The sequence below is a fragment of the Quercus suber genome, unplaced genomic scaffold, assembly GCF_002906115.3.
Source record: "Quercus suber isolate HL8 unplaced genomic scaffold, Cork oak 2.0 scaffold_94, whole genome shotgun sequence".
Classification (NCBI taxonomy): Eukaryota; Viridiplantae; Streptophyta; class Magnoliopsida; order Fagales; family Fagaceae; genus Quercus; species Quercus suber.
In genome coordinates, this window is record NW_027069559.1 from 1,222,007 (window position 1) to 1,242,603 (window position 20,597).

Here is a 20,597-nt window from a genome sequence, read left to right on the forward strand (position 1 = left end):
ATTTTTAACTATTTTTTTATTATTAATTTTCCAACTTATTGTTATACTTTCTCCAACTTTTTCCCTCCATTTTACCTTTTCATCACTTCACTATTATCTACCTTAATATCAATTTTCCTCTATCTCATTATCTTCCTTTATTTTTGTCTTTTCTTATTCTCCTATTTTTACTATAAATTTACAATTCTCTTTCTATATATAGTTTTCTTGCTCACAAAAGGTTATTTCTCTCTCTTTCTCTTTCTCAAAATTTTGGTTTTCATTTTTTGGAGGATTTTTTTTTTCTTGCATCTTTACTTTAGGATGATAAATTTTTGTATTATTTAGAACTCTATTTTATGTTGATGCAATTGAGTTGTGTTTTTAAGTTGTTATTTTTTTTCTTCTCTTTGATTTCATAGATGATATCTTATTGCATTATAAAGATAGTATATAAAAATATAATTTTTTTTTATCACATAACATAACATGACTTGAATAATTTGGTGTTTATTACTATATTTTTAATTTTTTTCTTATCATTATTTTCTATAAATTTCTTATTATTCTCTCTCACATTCTCTCTTGAAAAAGTTGTTATTCTTTCTCTTGATTTTTTTTTATTGCAACTTTACTTTATATTGATGAACCATTGTGACTATTAAAACTCTATTTTGGGTTCATACTTTTTGGTGTTATATTTTTTTAGTTCCCATCTCTCTCTCTCTCTCTCTCTCTCTCTCTCTCTCTCTCTCTCTCAGAGTTTCCGTTTGATTTTTGTTTGAGTTAATACTTGATAATGGACCATGTGGACCGAAAATGACTATGCCAACTGAATTGCACCTAAGTGGACAGAATGGACCGAATAGAACTAATATGGACTGAATAGAACCAACCGAATAGAATCAAAGTTGACTGAATGGCCCAAATAAGACAAAAGTGGACCAAAGTAAACAGAATGGATAGAGTATTAACTGAAGTGGGTAGAATAGGACCAATGTGGACCAAATAAGACCAAAGTGGACCGAATAGAACCATAGTGGACCGAACATGACAAAATGGATCGAATAGACCGAAGTTGACCAAATAAAAACTTTTGAATATTTATCATTTTATTGCATTTTTAGGGCTCATATTTCTAATTTCTAATGTCTATTTTTTTGTATTTTTTTAAAAAAATCCAAAAACTAAAGAGTTTATCTCAAATATAATCAAATTTCATACTTTTCAAGTTTCAACCCAAAAATTAAGGGGGAAATTTTGAGCTAAACTTGAAAAGGCAACCTACAAAAATAATCAATTTAAGTTTCCAATTAGAGTTTAATTTTTTGGAAGAACGAATTTTCTTTAGCAAATTATAGAGAACAAATTTATATATTATATTATAGTTACAAAATAATTATTTATTCTCACTCATCACATGGGTCTGCGACTAATTGTATTAATAAAGAAAATGTATACAATCAAATGTCATGGAGAATAGTCACCGAGCCAGAGGGACTACCAAGCTAGGAAGTAAAAAAAACAACAATTGTCTGTAATACAGGAAAGAGAAACAACCCAAAAACTAAGCCTGCCTAAATGCATAAATAAAACCACCAAACGATAGTCTTATCATATCAAAACCACCTTAATTTTAGGAGGTAGAGAGTCAAAACAATTCAAATATCTTTACCATATCAAAATCACCTAAATTTAGCAGGCAAAGAGTCAACACAAATATCCATACCCTATCAAAACTATCCAATTCAATTTGTATTTCTATATACAAAATGGAGTCTGGCTTACCTCCAGTAAAAATTTAATAAGATATCTCCTTGTATTAAACAGAAACTACCACATCACTCACTAATAAACATAGTGTGGAGATTAAAACTCAATGCAACCTCATTAAATTTCAAGCAAAAACTAATAGAACCGCCCACAAAACTAACACTTCTACTAACATTTTCTTATTTCTTTTTTCTTTTAAACGTCATTGGCTCTTATAAATTTTAAAACTCAACGCCAAAAAAAAAAAAAAATAGCAATGAGAAAAATATGTAAAGCTTCTGCTAAGGCTTTACTGCTACTGTGAACATTAAATGTACGTTTGGTACGCTGTAATAGCTCCTGTAATGGAATAGTTATTCATGTGTAATATTAATTCGGTCATTTGATTGCATCTTTATTACATGGATTAATTATTACATTAAAATAACTATTCTTTAAATTGAAGAATAATTATTCCTCTTTAAAATGGATGTAATAGCTATTCCTTAGTGTATATAATAGGTTTTAAAATTAATATATTTCCAGAAATGTAAAAATGTAAAGTTTCCTTATACATCTTCTTTTACAAGTTTTCCATATGTAACAACCAAACTTATGAATAGTAATAATTATTCTATTACAATGTCTTCTATTCCCAGTAATAAAGATTACTATTCTTAATGTAATCTACATTCAGTATACCAAACATACCCTAACTTTTAAAGTTTGACTAACACATCGTCCTCTTCACAGTACAACAGCATCACCCTCTTCGTAGCACATTAGTGAAATGAAGAATGCTACTGGCGTGGGTTTCTGAATCTTCAACCACATTATCTCCACAGCACAGACTTTATTTTGTTCAAACTTATATGCTAATCTCCACCAATAGATGTAGAAACTAGAACATGGGATGTACTGACAATTTGATACCTCCTGAAATATCAAATTTACAACATTGTGATTTACTGGCAATTGAGAACCAAAACATGGGATAGTCTTGTAATTTTGTAGTTTTCATGATGGCTACATTAGTTGTTTGTAATGAGGAGGCGTGCTCTTTGAATGAATAGTTTTTGTTTTGGGTTTAAAAAGAAGGCATGCCAAGTGCTTGAGAAAAGTTCCCAAAAAATTTGAAATAGGGTCAAGGCCAACTAGCATAAACTGTGACCAGGCACCTATTAGAGATTATATAACAGCAACAACATAGGAAGAATATATATATACATATATATTGTTGGTGCAAACACAATAATAATGGAAATAACACAACGAGAAACTGAATAATACTTCTAAATATTATTAATTTAAAGAGAAAAATAACACAACACTATTTGGACTGAAGCATGGCACTCGCTCTCTTTAAAGAGATTCAAGCCCTTGGTTGGCCCTTCACCTCCCATTTGCGCATATATCTAGCTCAATATTTGAGTTAATTCATATTAATCCACTAATCACCACAATTAAAAAGAATAAAATAGTATCTCTCCTTTTTAATGTGGGATTAAACATTTTCACTAACTTCTCATCTTCCATATTCACTCCCAAATCTTTAAATTTATGTTGTAATATTTATTTATTTTAATTAATTAATATTAAAATGCTCCAACATATATATATATATATATAAACTTCTCATCTTCCATATTCACTCCCAAATCTTTAAATTTATGTTGTAATATTTATTTATTTTAATTAATTAATATTAAAATGCTCCAACATATATATATATATATATATATATATCCTACCTCTAAGCCAATAGCACAACAACATACTATTCTTCCTTCAAAATAATACTATTTTTCTAATTTGCATAAATTGTTTGCTACAAAGTAGCATTAAAGATAAAAAGAATTTTGACCATTACAAACTTTGAGCTCAAACAAAATAGCATAAAATATGAGTTCCACAATTACAATATTCAAGCTCCAGAAAATAAATAAATAAACAAAAAAACAAAAAACAAAACATAAACTATGAGCTCTAACAATTACAAACTTTGAGTTGTAGTCATTCCTGTAGAAAAAGACATCTTGACATACGCTTTAGCCCATTTCTCTTTCACTTCAAACGTACTTTGAAACCAAGAATTGTCAAAAGCATTGTACTAATGAAGTATAGGATCCCAAGCAATAAATAACTTTTTCTCCTCTTACCAAATTTTAAAACATGCAACGAGATCACTTCTAAATTCATCTTCACCTCATAATAAATGGCCAACACGCTTGAGAGCATTTTGCATTAAATGTCATTTGCATAATCGATGATAAGTATTTGGCATCACCAATGAGATGGATCTTGCCATTGCCGAATCTTGATCGGTAAAATTGTATTTGGTTTCTTCCCAGACATTGCTTCAAACAACCACTAAAATGTATCAATAGTTTCATCATATAAAAGGGCAACCCCAGATATTGCAGAGCCTCTATGATGTTTAAACCCAACAAACATTGCAAGGGGTCGATACTCCTTATTAGTTATATACGTTGTATTAAAAGAAACTACATTGCCAAATAACTTATAATTAATAAGCATTTGTGCATCCACCCAAAAAATATTTGTTATAAGTTTTGAAGCATCTAATTGTATTATATAATAAAAGGACGATTCTCTTTCCTTTTTTTTTTTTTTTGGAAAGAATTTAAATAAACTCCCTACCTCACCACATTTTTGTTCTTGTTGTCATTTACTATAATGGTAATTCTTTTGATCTTGCTTGGTGTAACCAAGAGCATCTCTACCACCGACTTTCCTGGCTATGAACTCATATGAACCCTTCAATTTTATACCACTATCATAAGCCAAATCAATTTCCATTGCTTGTGCTTTTGAGACCTTTCGTTGGAGTGGCATCATGTGAGCACATTGTGGAATATGGAAAATATGATTATGGTTGAGCTCAAGACTATGTATAAAATATTTCTCCTTCTTTTTGTCAAGCCGAATTATCATACGAGCATTGCAACCTATCCTTGTTTCAGCCCGTTCATACTTATTTTCACCATCTCTCTCCATGGAGCTTTATTTCCCCTCTTTACAACAAGTAAACTTTCTTGAAGTCACCACACTATCTTTCTTTCTTTTATTGCACCATTCTGTATGAATACTAAATCCAAAATTTCTTCCACACTCATTATAGAAGTCATATGCCTATTGATCATAACCAAATTCAATGCCAAGTTTTGGAATATAATCAGTACCCAAAATTTGACTATCATCATTGTTTGCCTCTTCCATGTTACTATTAAATATAAATCAAAATGTATAGGAAATGTGAATTGCCATTGAAAAATGAAAATAAATGAATGAATGATGGCAAAAATTTTGTAATCTTATACAATATTTGAAAGCTCGAAAATGTGTTGAAAACACAAGAGCTGTTTAGACCCCCAAATTAAAGTTACGGCTCGATTGATTTTACACTAACTTAATACTAAATGCGAAATAGTGTAAAAGCAAGCGGATAAACAAACAAGCTACTCTAATCCATAATCAAAGCAACATAGTAGTAGAATGGAATGTAAAAGAGTAGGGAAGAAAGATGCAAACACAAGATAACACGCCAATGTGTTATCGAAGAGGAAACCGAAGAACTCGGCGAAAAACTTCTTCACCGCCCTCCAAGCGGAAATCGATCCACTAGTCAATCAGTTGAGATACATGGGTTAGCAAGAGATCCTCCAAGCCTAATCTACCCAATGTACCTAAGCCCTCCAAGCTCCTACTCTAACAAGGCTTCTTAGAACCATATCTTGTCTAGCTCTCCGTATCCAGCAATACGCCCGATTACATCCACCAAGCCTCACCGGCTTCTTTTGTCAAATCCCCAAAGCTTCCCAAGCTCCAAAACACTCTCTACACTCTGAATAGGTGCAAGTTGTGTTTGGGTATAAATCTCCTCTCAAGGAATGACAATGGGAGAGGGAAGGAGAAGAGGCTACAATGATTTCTCACTAAGGATCAGTAGCTCTCTCTTTAAAAGATGGGTGTGTGTATTGTAGAAAACCTATCTAGGGCTTTTCTCTCTGAATGGCCTTCTATACATTTGTGGGTAGTGAGGGTATATATAGTACGGGTGAAGGGTAAGAAAGTCACTCTTGAAAATCCTCTAGGCAAAAATTGTCACGACTATCTCGCGAGAAGGCCTTACCCACGAAACACTCATAAAAACGATAGTCTGGCACGACTCTTCAGCTTCCAGTCATGTGCTTCTCACGTGACTCTTTCGTGGGTTATCTTCTAGCGAGACACTCGCGAAATCCACTAATTCTTCATTTTATGCTTAATTCTTCACCGAATTAATACTAAACCCAATACAATAAAATCTCACAAAATACAAGGAAATAAATTAAAGCAATTATAACACTTTTTGTCATGGAATAAAGCCAACATTAAACATAGTTGTAAATCACAACTTTACAATATTTGTATATAACAATGATAGAAAAACCCACAAATTTATTAATATTTTGCCTAAATTTAATCTTTTAATTATTTTGATATCTCATAAACATAGGATTGAATGAATAAGAAATCAAAAGTAAAGAGATGGAAATACCTTCTCTGATACTATAAGTGTTCAGAAATAAATTTCTTCTCCCTCTTCACTCTTTTTTCTCTCTCATTTTTTCTAAAGATTATACCGAATAGTTTTGAAATCTAAATTGGCAGGCTAGAAAAAAAGAAAAATAAATAAAAAGAGAGGGAGAACTTGGGCAGTAAAACATATTTTTCTCATTACTAGTTTTCTATTTGGTTCGGAATTTTAAAATTTAAGAGTCAATGATGTTAAAAAAAGAAAAAAAAAAGAGAGCAAATATTAGCAGAAGTGTTAGTTTTGTGGGTGAGTTCTGTTAGTTTTTGCTTGAAATTTAATGAGGTGGCATTGGATTGAAATCTCCACCATAGGTTTATTAGTAGATAATGTGGCAACTTCTACTTAAAACAAAAATGAGATATCTTGTTAAATTTTTACTAGAGGTAAGCCAAACCCCTAATTGGTGACACATCATCAATTTGTAATACCAATATGTAGTAAAACTTATAATACACATAGTACTAATCTTAAAAAAAATCTCTATTGGTCCATCTATGTTTTACTAACACAAGTTACAGAACATTTGGATATTTGGGCATATCCCAATAAAAAATGTAAAATTAATTTGTGATACATCAATTTGTAAGACTAATATATAGTAAAACTTGTAATACTTGTAGTACTACTTTTAACAAAATTCTATTGATTTATCTGTGTTTTACTAACACAACATTTGGATAGTTAGGCATAACCAAAAAAAAAAAAATCCACTCTTATACTTGTATATATTCAAATTAACTTAAACATTGTAGCTTAATTATTGCCAAGAACCAACATAATTAACACCTTCTCATGCACAAAATACTTAGGAATATGGGGAGGAAAATATTCAAGCTATAGCAACATATTATAACTATCTCAAAAATAAAAAGATTAATTTAGACGCAATCAATATACATAAGAAACATTAATGAAAACGCTTCAGCAGAGTCATCTTAAAAAATGGCAAAAGTCAATGATCAATTACGATGCATTTCAATGTAATTTTTTACTAAAAACTTATTTGTTTATTAGTTAAATAGAGATTTTGATTGGAGGAGTCCATCATGTTCATGTAGCCATAAAAATGATAAAGTGGGCCGTAGAGCCTTGATTTCTTGAGGAGAAAAGGCACGGGCTTCTAGCCCAATTTGCACAGTGAGAGAGATATGGGCCATAAGACTATCGCGTAATAGCGGTAATATTGTCAGCCGTGATCCCAATTCATGAGGTGAAGGTTTATGGGTCATGAGCCCAATTTTAAAATTTGTGGATTCCTAGTACTAAATAGCTAATCTGTGTAGTTGGATAAAATTTGGGCATTTTTAAGCTTTTAATGAAAATTAACCCAAAAAATTAAATTATTAAAAAAAAAAAAAAAACCAACAACAACAAAATATATATAACGTAAGACCTATTATTTTTTATTTGGGTAAAATAATGCTGATGTAACATTAGTTGTCCAATAAAATTGGGTCACGTGGCTTTAGGAAAAAAAGAGTCAAATTTCACAAAATTCATTTATCCCTACAAACTCAAAGAAGGAAAAAGAGCAAAGAACTTTTTTTTTTCTTGCTCAATAGTAAAAATGCATATACTTGTGGTCTACACAATTATACTAAGGTCACCATATATGGCATATACTAAGCATTCATCTAATGGATTGATAAGCATGGCACATACTAAGTTTCTTTCTTATTAATAAGTCTCTTCAAGACGCTTAAGTGATAGGCTCAATGGACTTGAAAAAAGTGACATAAACCCAAAAATCTCAAGTTTCATTCATCATATTATCGGTTTATGGGATTTTTGAGATATCTCATGGCTAAGAAGTGGAATAATCTGACTAAAGACTAAAACACCACTTCCTTATATTAAAAAAAAGTGACAATAAAACGTTGAACATAATTATTTATTTATTTATTTTTGACAAAATACACCAACAAAAATACAAGAAAGGAAAAAAAAAGGAAAGCAAGACACTAGTCACAATATTTACATTAACTGCTTGTGTGCCCTGAACAAAAGCAAGGAACATGGAGAGAAGGGAAAGTACAGTTAACATGAATACACACATAATGGGGTATGCAATACTGGTAAATTTCGTAAAAAATGCAGCCAAGAAGTGGATAAACATTGAGAGGACTGAGAAACCAAAAGCCATCGAATCATATATCATAAAGGTTCTGAAATCTTCTTCTTTGCTTAAAATTGCCACTCCCTCTGAATCATATCCACCAGGCACTTGGATGGCTGCTGAGAAGGTCACGGTTGCGATGATTGTAGCTACCAGTAAGTTGATGTTGGCAATATTCTGAACATCTAGGCGTGAGTACACAGCTTCTTCTGCTGTTTGTTTCACTTTTGTTCTATCAAGTTCAAGGCCTGCATTTCTCAAGACCGCTGCAGGTTCTGAAATTGTCTGTCTATCAACCATTTGTTCCAAACTCAAAAGAAAGTCGTCCCTATTTAACTTTGATATGATTATATCCTGCAAGATTTTAGAGGAAACTGTCACCTTTGCCATACTAAGACATCATGCATTACTTGCACGAAAGAAGATTTGAAATTGAAGATTCTAATCTATATATAGATACCTAATTCAATGATTTCATTCATAAAATGAAATATGAATGCATGTATTTTTTTTTACATATCTTTATGTTTTTGGACTTACCTTGCATATGTCTTACAGTAAACCTAAACATGTCGGAACATAATTTTCTTTTTGCTCCTAAAAAGAAAGGATTCCGCGCCTAATTCTGCACGCTATAATCATACTTCTATTACATTCATTCAACAATATGCCAATATTAACACATGTTACATTATATGCATGTAATCACGCTTTTTCTTTTTCTTTTTTGGTTACAATGTATATATTACATTAGAAACACAACAATATGGCTACACAATGTGATAGTTAACAAGAATAATGTCAACAAATTAGTTTCTCTTCTCTCTCCACTGCAATTCGAACTATGGACCAAAGGGATGGTCATCACTAATTTATTAACTGGTTATGGAACATACTAACTAATGTTCTGTATATTAGTTACTTTGTTGAATTGTGTTCTTCTTTAACAAACTCCATTTTTAAATTCATTACGATCTTGGAAAAATTACTAAAATGTCAACAAAATTTATTACTACACTCACTGTGAAAGGTATTAGGGAATGTAGCCATTATTGTACACTTCGTGTCCATTTGGCATGATTAATTTTGCTAACCTATTTTACTATTCAGCTTATTTTTGCTATTATTTATGAGTCCTACTGTACTTTTTGGTACTATTCATGGATCCTACTATATTATTTCAACTAACTTTTAACTTTATCCACAATACTTTCAGCAAAAAAATTTTAGTTTTAGCAAAAGAAGTGAATCCCAGACAGACCTTTCATATCAAAATCAGCAAGAGGCTTACCTTTTCATATGACATAAGTCGTTTATCTGATTGAACGATGTCAATGGTAGTCATCCCTGCTGTGTTTATAGCCATCCGGTCGACTCGCCTATCATCTGCCAGCATCATCAATAGTGCATAATGCCCTTTGATGGCAGCTAAATGAAAAGCAGTGTTTCCTTCGTTATCATGCTCATATATGAGATCCCGAAAAGCCAATTCCTGTAGGAAAAGCTTTACCACATTTCTCCTTCCAATTTCCACTGCAAGATGAAGAGCAGTCCTATCTCTGTTGTCTAACAATTCACAAGTATCTGGACATTTTAAAATGATCACTCTCAATACATCAATATGCCCTTCTTTTGCTGCAATATGAATAGCACACATTCCTTCTCTGTCCTTCACGAAGGCAGTGGAGTTATTGTTTTCCAAAAATAGTTCGACTACTTGTACACTGCCCATGTATGCAGCATAGTGAAGAGGAATCCATCCAAAGTCATCTGCTTCCAGAATTGCAGATGGACAAATTTGTGTTTCTAACAACTCACCCACAAAAACTACAAAAACAGAGAGAATTGTGTTGTTAATACTTAGCTAGGTTCAGCATCTATATTGTTGGGATATCACTTGAAAATAGAGCCTTACATTGAGAAAAAAAAAAGGTATAGAAATAAAGAACTTAATAAGGGTTTCAAGAAATGACAACCCAAAATAGGCTCTACGCCTTTATAAAAATGGTCATCTCCATTTTAAATAAATTCAATTTCACGGTTCAAATTAAATTTTATAATTTTACTCCATCAAAATTTTAAAAATTCCATAGTTCGATCTAAATTCTTATTCTTGTTAACATGTACACTACTATTTGGTTCATTAACTCATATGTTATATATAATTTTAAAATACTAAAAATTTGAAATTTAAAAAAGTTATTGGTGAAATAGTTATTGATCTCTGGTCATCTTGAAATTTTGCAAGCATGAATGGTATACGAAAAATACATAATTCAATGGTGAATTTTTCAAAATATGTACACTCCTGATAAAAAAAAAAAATATTGACTGACATAATATATATATATATAGCTTTTAGTGACGCACTCTTCTGTTTTTTTTGTAAGCAGCTAGAGAATTAATTAAAGTGAAATTTTATTATGTTTGCATGTACTAGTGTTAGTTGCAAGATAGAGTTTTTGGAGTATTTGAGGTTTGGGTTTCTTGAGAGTTTTTGTGCCACTATTACAATAATTTTATTTTCCTAGTAAAAATTTCTTATCACTGGCATCCAGGATGTTGGGAAATTGTCTAATCACATAAATTATTGCATTTTTTGTGTGAAAACTTATTGATCTATTTTTATTTATTGTAATTAATTTTAATCCTATTGGAGCTATTGCACAACAAGTGGGAACTAAGAAAAATTGGCTGCGAAGGGAGAGGCATGTATTTACCTACTCCTGTCATCCGTTCATATTCTGGGTGAGGAAGCTTGAAAGCAGCACGAAGGAAGTTATTAATGTAGAAGAGGGTATAATTGCGCTCTACAGCCTTTTCCTTAATGGATATATACTGTTTGCCTGCAAGGGATAAATAAGCAGCAACAAAAGTTGGTGAAAATGATATAAATAATCAAGAATATTGTAAGATCTAAATTTTGAACTTACAGCTTAATTAAGAATCGTATAACTAAAAAATTTCATGATAACTAAATCTTTATTATCAAAAAGTCAAGAGATTAATTGATTTTTTATGTAGCCAGAGGTTGAACCTCAAATATCATATTTGTTAGGTTCTAAGGTCTTAGGAGTTTTTGTATTTAGAACTCTAATTTGTAATGTTGGCAAACCATGATCAAAACATTGTATTTAGTCTTGTTTAGAATTGGTCAAAGTTGGTTTAATATTGTAAAGTCGGAATCAAGTGGCTGCAGAAGTACTTGGGACTTTCGGCCTGGCTCGATCGATCGAAGAATAGACTCGATCGATCGAAAATCACACAGGTTGAATTTTCTGCAGATTTTCCAACTCGGCCCTACTTCATTAAACGTTTAGGGTTTTGTGTTTTTACCCTAGATATATAAACTAAACCCTAGCCACGTTTTTGAGGGTTGTCCATATTGCTTTGTTGCTCATACATTGCTGTTTTGTGTGAATCTCGTGTGAGATCTTTGAGGAGACTTCCTTTACACAAAACTTAGGGTTTTCAAGGTAGAGATGATTTCAACATCTTGAAGATCATTATAGTTGCAACCATTGGAACTTAAAAAGAAAAGCAAGCGGGGAGCTTGTAGCTGATTGAAGAATTCAAGAAAGAAGTAGTCCGTGGATTCGGAGCCTGCGCGTGGTCGTGTATTTCAACATCTTGAAGATCATTATAGTTGCAACCATTGGAACTTAAAAAGAAAAGCAAGCGGGGAGCTTGTAGCTGATTGAAGAATTCAAGAAAGAAGTAGTCCGTGGATTCGGAGCCTGCGCGTGGTCGTGTCAGGAAGTTTTACTGGTGGGTAGCATTAGGAAGTCGAGCGGGGAGCTTGTAGTCCTTCTGTAAGAACTTCAATTCTTTCATAGTGAATTCTGTTATGCCTTGAGGATCGGTAGGTCAAATCCTCCCCAGGTTTTTACCGAGTGGTTTCCTGGGTGATCATATCTTGAGTTATTTATTATTCCGCTGCTTTATATCTTGATATGATTATTTGATTGCTTTAACCTAAAATTGCATAATTTGACTAAGTAACAACTTGGCTAATTAATCTAGGCTACGCAATCTGTGTGTTTAAGGGGTCTAAATTTCCAACAATATTTGATGACAATAGATTTTACCATTTAAACTATCTACAACCCACATTTCAATGATATAATTAAATTAAATTATGCAATAGGTAGTACAAATAAAGTAATTAAGAAAAATTTAAGTTCCATGACAAATGAATTTCTTCTAAGGCCATATTCATATCAAAACGCAAAGATTGTAATAGATTATAAAGTAATTTAAAATATTTATTGAAACAATTTTCAATTTTTTTCTGAAACTTTTGATAATTTTTTAAACTTTTTTGTAATAAACTTTCACTAAATGTGAACTATGTTATTGATTGTTTTTAACATGAACTATGATAATGTGAGTTCTAGTTAGCTCAACTGGTAAAGTCTCTGATGATTGTATAAGAAATCTAAGGTTTAATCCCCGCCTATACCAAAAACTGATTGACATCTTGGTCTAATAATAAAAAGCTGTCATCAAGAGGGGATGTCATAGGTTGAAACTCTCTCTCACAAAAAACAAAAAAAAAAAAACAAAAACAAAATAAAACTTGAACTATGTTAATGATTTAATTTATTGTAATTATAATAATATCATTTGACGAAATTATGCCGTATAACTTGTAAGAATTTCATTGAGCTATATAGAACAAGCATGAGGTGCAAGGCACAACTTTAATGATTCAAACAAAAATAGTAAATTATTAAATAAGATTAAACAAATTAGAATACACTAATTTGTAAAAACTCTTGGTTGTATAATTTCAATTGGACTAATATTTCCTAAACTCTTTGAAACATTGGCAATAGAGTTTAATTTAAAGTAATTGTATTATAATAATTTTAATGTATTTATAGTGTGCCACACACTATATATCTTTATCATATTGAAAACTTCACTCAATATCTTTTTATTAGATTTAAATTTTGACAAATCTACCATTGGATTACATTTGCTTCTTATATCCTACACGCTTACAAAATTTCCAGATGATCAAAGATTAATAAATATGTCATCAATCATTTGTTTAAATTGTAAGTTTTTATAGTCTAAAATTATGCATAAAAAATAGATTTATTGATCATGTAGTATATAACATCTAAATGGCACAAAATTTGACATGTATATTAGGAGGGTAAAAAACAATAACATGCAATTCAACGGTTAGATTTTCAAAATATGTAGCATTGTTAATTTTTTTTAAAGAATTTGTGACCTTTTAGACTATATGATATATAAATTATTTTAAAATAAAACTATAAAGAATACATGAAATCTTAAAGAAAAAGAATTAGAAAAAGTAATTTGTTAAGAATAAACATAATTTGTTACAATTAGAGTTTCTGCCTTTACATGTGAATTCATTGACTTTACTTTTGTTTGGCTGGTAGTTGAAATAGTACATTTCTGGTTCTTAAAACTGTACGTGATGTCCAAAACATGGAAGTTGAAAATTACAAAATGACAAATATATATATATATATATATATCGTGAGAGTTAGGATTTGATGATCAATACAAGATGCTACACTTGAAAAAGCTCTTGAATAATTCCCATTTTTCTAGAGATCAATGGAAGATTTCATGCTTTGCAAATTTACTCTGATATCAAGATAAATTGCCGATTATAATTATGACTCCCAAAATTTAATCTTTGTGCTAGTAGTCTTTAACTGTTTCTGCTTCTATATAGAGTTGAAGATACTTACTACTTTGTGCGCGAATAACTGCTGCATGCAAGGCATTCATGTTGTTCCTTCCTCCATAGCAGCAATCTGGAACAGCCTTTAGTATACAACGAGCTATGTTGTAAAATCCTCGATCCACAGCCAGGAATAGAGGGGATTCCCCAGCACTATTTGTAAACAAAGTCAACCATGGATCTTCCCTAATCAGTGACTCCACAATCTCACAATGATCATTTCTTATAGCCTCCTGTAGTGCTGTATTCTTCTCATGATTTTCCATCCTTAGTAGCTCCATGTTCACTTCAACATCTTGATCATGTTTTACTTTTGCACGAGCTATTAGAAACCGTGTCAATTCAACATGACCTAAGCTTGCTGCAATATGTAATGCAGTGTTGCCTTTCCGATTTGTCATATACAAGAGTGATGGTTTTGAATCCAAGACTTTTTCCATGATGTGCAAGTCCACCTTTCCAGATTTTGCTGCCACATGAAGAATAGAGCCCCCCCTCGCTGTCAACTGCCCGAGAATATTCGAATCAATACTCCCAATGCCACTTCCAGAAATTGCAGCATTGAACAGTTTAGTATCCATTGCTATGATTTTCTTTCTTCTTGAATCTGATCAGACAGTTTCCAAAAGACAATTAAGCATTATAAATTTCACACACAGGAAAAATAATAAATATAACAATATGGCAAAGTATTACATAATGATTTATTTATACACAAAAAATATTACTATATGTAGGAAGTACAAGAAGAGACTCACAAGCTTTAATTGAAGGAAAATTAGGAGCTTAAAGAAAGTTTTAGATCTTGAAACTTGGACACAGTAGCATATTGCACTTCTGTCTCCCTCAATAAATAACTTGTTGATGTTTCCATGAAATTACGAGTAGAGTTCCAAGGAGCTGGCATCACCGCGTCCTCTTAAACTTCTATGAGCTTGCTTACAAGTTGCATCTACTCAAGCTAATTTACTTTGGTCAATTTTTTTCGCCTTTTTTTTTCTTTTAAAAGGGCCATTTAAACACTATGAGCAATGCTGATTGTAAGATGATAAATTGCGATTTTTTTAATAGATATGATAAAATTTTAATTTATAACATCTACTCCATGATGATTGTCCTTTATGATCCGACCAAAACACGAATTCAGAGTTTGAATTCTAAATCTCTTATTTGTCGACAAAAAACTTTACTAATTAAGTTAATTAGAACTCAGTGATAAGTTGTGATTGATCCTCTTTTACAATACTCCAATCACAACAATCTTACACCCCTAAATTTATTACTAACACTATTCCATAACTTTGAAAAGTAGGAATGCCATTTGGTCTATGAGCATTATTTTTCTTAAAATTGCTACGTTCACAATATTTTTACAACACTTTTATAACAAAATCATAAGTGGTAAGTTTGAGAGATGCTACGTCCACAACATTTTTATAACAAATCACAGGTGGTTAGTTGTTATTGGTTCAAATTTGAAACTAACATTAAAATTGCTTTTTTGCCTCAACAATAACAACCAGTAACAACCTGTCACTTAAGATTTGTTGTAAAAATGTTGTGAACATATCATTTATCGGTAAGTTTTTATTTATTTTAATTTGAATCTACAAATTAAATTACTTTATCGTCCACTCATAACAACTAATAACAACCTGTCATTTATGATTTATTATGAAAATGTTATTTAAAATATTGTAAACATAACATTTGCCTTCTCTGAGAGAGAGAGAGAGAGAGAGAGAGAGAGAGAGAGAGAGAGAGAGAGAGTCTCTCTCTCTCTCTCTCTCTCTCTTAATTATTTTCTTTCTCTCTCTTTTAATTAAAATGTTATGAAAATTGGATTTCTCATACATTAAAATGCATATCTAATCTAATCTAATCCTATATATAATAGCAGAAGACGCAAGCCAAAAAAGCCCTCTTAAAATATTGACACGTGTAGATTTAATTCTTTAAAATTTTGCTCAGTGCCTTGGAGAGGCTCACTTTTAGACACAAACGTATGTTGCATCACAGCCTTATCACTGTTTGATAGTCTTCGGTATATAAAAAAAAAAACGGTTAAAAAAAAATAAAAAAGCTTGCAACTTAAAAAACACAAGCGATACAGAGAAAGGGGAAAAAAAAAAAAAAAAGAGAGAGAAGCTTGCGAGTTACGATAGAGGGGAGAGACAGAGTTCGTACGGCCAGCCATCACCATCCCTTGCCAAACTTAGACCACCGGAACCGAAATCGGTAACCTAAAGGTGCATGCCAGTATTGAGATACAGAGATAGAGAGAACTACCACCGGTAATTTTCTTTCCCTTTCTTAGATGTAGGTATGAAATATGAATTAGTTTTGAGAAATTTGGTTGGATTGATTTTTATTTAGGTATTTGGGTTACATTTGGCTTCAATTTTAAAAGAGAAGAGAGAAATAGTTGTTAAGGCACAGGAGAGAAAGACAGACATCTCAGGGCTGGCATTACCATCAGCCTCCAATCACAAGGAAACTTTATTTCTTCTGCCGTCGCACCGCCAGAGCCGTGGTAGGTTCCTTTGACTCTCTTTTGATTTATTTCACCATGTGATCTCGACTGCACTCTTTGTTTATGTTTCTTTATTTATTTCTAGGTTTGTAGGTGGAAAGGACAAGCCTTTGAGGCAAACCAAAGTCTAAGAAGAATGGGTACAGTTAGGTCTATTTTTCCCTTTATTGAAACTCGTATAAGGAAAAACAAAAACATAACAACCCAAAAAATGGTTTAGGGAGGGAGACATGTAACGCTGAATTATTAAACAGAGAGACAGGGAGAAAGAGAACGATAGAGAGAGAGAGATTTGGTTAGGCATAGAGAGTGGAGAGAGAAAATCTAAGTAGACAGTCAGGCCTCTGCCACCATCAAATCCCTTATCCTCCACCGGTTAGTCTCTATTTTTATGGTTCTTTAAATTTGGGTTTAAATATGATTCAAGTCTGGGTATTTGGATTGGATTGCATTCAGGTTTTGGCTTAGATAGGAATTTGGGTTAGAATGGTTTTTAATATGCTGTTTTTAATTTTTTGTTGAAATATTTTCCCCTCTTTATATTTTCGTTTCCCATCTTTCTTTTCTACCATTGTTGTCAAGGTTTTTGCAGTATATATTTAAAGTTTTTCATTTGCAATTGCTCTAATTTGAAAAAATAAAACCCTAGAACACAGAGAATAGAAGGTGTTGAACATCAAAATGCCTTTCTTCCTCCACTGGTGCTAATCTGCGTCAAGCATTATATCTTTGTGTTTCGGATCCAAAATTAAATCGTACCCACAAAAATCCTTACACAAATCTGCATCTTCAACGTCCCAAAACTACCATCTCTTATCCGTCTCCAAAACCAAAAATAAAAGTCCACTTAAAAATCTGCCACGCTTACAGATCAAGAGAAAAGTCACTGTGCTTTGCTTAAACACTTTCTACCTTAAGCCGCTTAAAAAACCTTGAATCGCCACACTTTTAATCAACTGCACACACTACAATTCAATCCAAAAAAAAAAAAAAAACTGCACATACCACAAAGAAAAGATGAATTCCCTCTGTTCGGTAGAGGACAAAATGGCAAAATAAAACCTCTTCCTCCTTCCGATTTTCTGTTTGACACCTTCTTTGTTTCACTTCTTTTCTGCAGCGCCACACCCAAAGAAAAACGATGTATCTATATGGACCCAAATGTAATTAGTAAAACACGTTTAGAACAACTATCAAAAGACGCCTAAGATTTGTAAAATGGTGATGAATCATGATAAATATAGATATAGCAAATTATTTTACAGATAATAGCACAAAAAACACACAAGAGATTTCTTTGTAATCTACAATGACAATGGTTAAATCGAATGACAAAAGAAAAGACATTAAAATAACACTCATTAGGAGTTCTTTTATTAGTAACTATGACAAGACGATAAGTAAAAATGACAAAAAGTAAACCTTCATCATATAACGTCAGTTCTTAGAGAAGACATTCTATTGTCACAGCAGATGAGGTCACCTATTATCAAAGACTAGTCGTTAACCCGTGCGATGCACAGGAAAATTCCAAAAATAAAATATTTATGAAACATTCTAAATAGTTTTTTTAATAAAAAAAAAATTCAAAAGCGATAGAACTCCAAAGCTTGCACTTACTTGTTACACAGTCTAAAAACTGTCCTATAGGATATATGTCCTGCCTATTTCACAAAAAGCATGAACATTTTCTAACACATCCGAAATCTCATTCAAGCATAGTTCATGCAACCTAATTGATGCTAGCAACTATGAGTTGGCAAGCTCCACAATCAAATCCCTGATCCATAGTTCGTGACACGAGTGTAACACTCAATAGAGCATGGCAGCCATCCACAATGGGTTTCCTTGGCAAGGAATTAATTTAGTATGGACTATAATAGGAGAATGATGACTATCTCTAAAAATAATGCCAAAACTTGCATAATAGGTGGCTTTGAAAAAAGGTCAATGCTATGTCCAATTTTGAGATGAGGAAAAACAGGATTTGCAATTGTTGGGCTCACTTAGGGGCTGTTTGGATTTTCAGTTTCCATCATCCATAACTCTATTTCCATCATCCATAATTCAAAATATATGGGTCCTATGGCTGAGTAGTGTGTTTGGCATCGTTTCCAGTTTTTGCTTCCATCACTCAATTCTCTGATTTTTGAGTGATGAGTTATGGAAACTGAATGGAAACAGAGTTATGATGGCATTTTCGTAATTAAACCCACATACCCAGCCGCAATGTTTGACAAACCGACTGATTCTTTTTTCTTTTTCTTTTTTTGGGTGAAACCCAACTGCAACTTTTGACTTAAGTCTTAAAAATGGGTCTGAGTTAAGGTGCCAAATGGGTGGGGTTTGGGAAATTGGGGTATTTTAAGTGATGAGTGATGAGTGACGAAAATTAAGTGAGGAGTGATGAGTGATAAAGTTATTTTGGTAATAAGTGGGGTAAGAATAACTTGTCATTGGGGGAAAAAAAAAAAGAGAAAGAAATGTTATATCCATAATATTTTCACAACACTTTTACAATAAATCCCAAGTTGTAGGTTGTTATGAGTGGGCAAAAACATAATTTAAGTTGTGGATTCAAATTAGAACCAATAAAAACTTACCACATATGCTTTTGTCATAAAAAGTGTTGAGAAAATATTGTGGATGTAGTATTTATAAAAAATAAAACTAAAAGAAAAAAGGAGTGTTTTGTTTGCAAACAAATATGAACCACATCAAGTAAAATGCCATTGTCCACTAGAACTAATGAAACGGTAAAATGAACAAATAAAATAGTAAATGTATTTTAGTGGGTTATTGATTTGTGAGAAGGAGTAGCCTAGTTGTGACATGAGACTGAGGCCAAAATTTTGTCGACTTCTTTTTCTTCTGTTTGCTTTTCTCATATTTATAGACATGGTAACTTAGTTGCTCATAACCTTTCTAAACATGTTAGTCATGTCTTATGGTCTGGATGGAGGACGTTCCAACACACATAAACTCTATTCTCTAAGCCGGTTTTGGCTAGTTTTGGTCAGCCTTTTTAATAGAACGTGTGATTTGATTCTCAAAAAAAAAAATAAATAAATAAATAAATAAATCCTCCAAGCCTCCAATGTAAGTTTTTTTTTTTTTTTTTTTTATTATTATTTTTTAATGAGGAAGAGGCAAAACTAAAGTTTTTTTTTAGATGGTTGTTCAAATAACTTTGTATCCATCCTCTTTTTTTTTTTTTTTTAATTGTCAATTAATTTAACTTTCTATGTGGTTCATATATAATCTTGTAAAAATGTTAGCAAAATTTACTGGAGCTTTGTCCACCACAATCCATAGCTACGAATTTCTTCTTTTTCTTTTACTCTTTTTTTCTTTCTTAAAAGCTAGGTTCATTTAATTTCGGCCAAAATGCACCAAAATAGGCTGGAATGGCCACAATTACTAACATATCAAACAAATATAAATGTAAAAAAAAAAAATTTTAAAAATAATAAACTACTACTATTACTAAATTTCTTCTTCGTTTAATTTTCCAAACAGTTTTAGGCATAAAACTAAATCAAGGTTTGAGCAACATAGCAGGTCTATATCAGAGACATTGCTAATAAGCTCACAAAGAAAGCTAATTAGACTCAACAGCTGATTGATCTCAACCTTATTAAAAAAAAAAAAAAAATCCTAACTTTGTTTTTGAAGAAGAAGAAGAAGAAGAGTCTTTGAGATTTAAAAGAAGCAGAAGAGGAGGTATAGAGTGCGTTTTCAACGAAGGAGTTAGGCCCTTATTGGATTTTTACTTATCTTTCTCTGCATCTTTTGGTTGGGTCTTGAGAGAATGATGAATTCAGTGTGGGTTTTGGGCCTTTTGGCTAAGTTGAGGGAGGGGAAGTGATCAACTTTGTAGGTTGGG

General features: G+C 31.9%; 1 protein-coding gene and 1 long non-coding RNA gene across 2 annotated transcripts in view; one reads left to right on the top strand and one right to left on the bottom strand.

Moving 5' to 3' along the window:
* Positions 1–2,478: 2,478 nt before the first annotated feature.
* LOC112023773 (protein ACCELERATED CELL DEATH 6) lies at positions 2,479–14,759 on the bottom strand. The gene is made up of 5 exons (XM_065774507.1): positions 14,186–14,759; positions 11,168–11,293; positions 9,739–10,274; positions 8,310–8,801; positions 2,479–2,667 (listed from the first exon to the last, which is right to left on the bottom strand). Exons 1-5 carry the CDS (start codon positions 14,757–14,759, stop codon positions 2,479–2,481), a joined length of 1,917 nt encoding a protein of 638 aa, XP_065630579.1.
* Positions 14,760–16,299: 1,540 nt separating this feature from the next.
* Positions 16,300–20,597, top strand: part of LOC112006605 (uncharacterized) — a 16,095-nt gene continuing 11,797 nt past the window's right edge. The window contains exons 1-2 of the long non-coding RNA XR_010629391.1: positions 16,300–16,472; positions 16,555–16,711. This is a non-coding gene — a long non-coding RNA (uncharacterized LOC112006605). The remainder of the gene's footprint in view (positions 16,473–16,554; positions 16,712–20,597) is intronic.

Coding starts and splice junctions, on each gene's coding strand:
- LOC112023773 (XM_065774507.1), bottom strand. CDS start 14,759: ATGGATACTAAACTGTTCAATGCTGCAATTTCTGGAAGTGGCATTGGG. Junction 11,294..14,185: donor AGTTATTCGCGCACAAAGTA/GTAAGTATCTTC, acceptor TATCCCTTGCAG/GCAAACAGTATATATCCATT. Junction 2,668..8,309: donor AGGGCACACAAGCAGTTAAT/GTAAATATTGTG, acceptor TTGATATTTCAG/GAGGTATCAAATTGTCAGTA.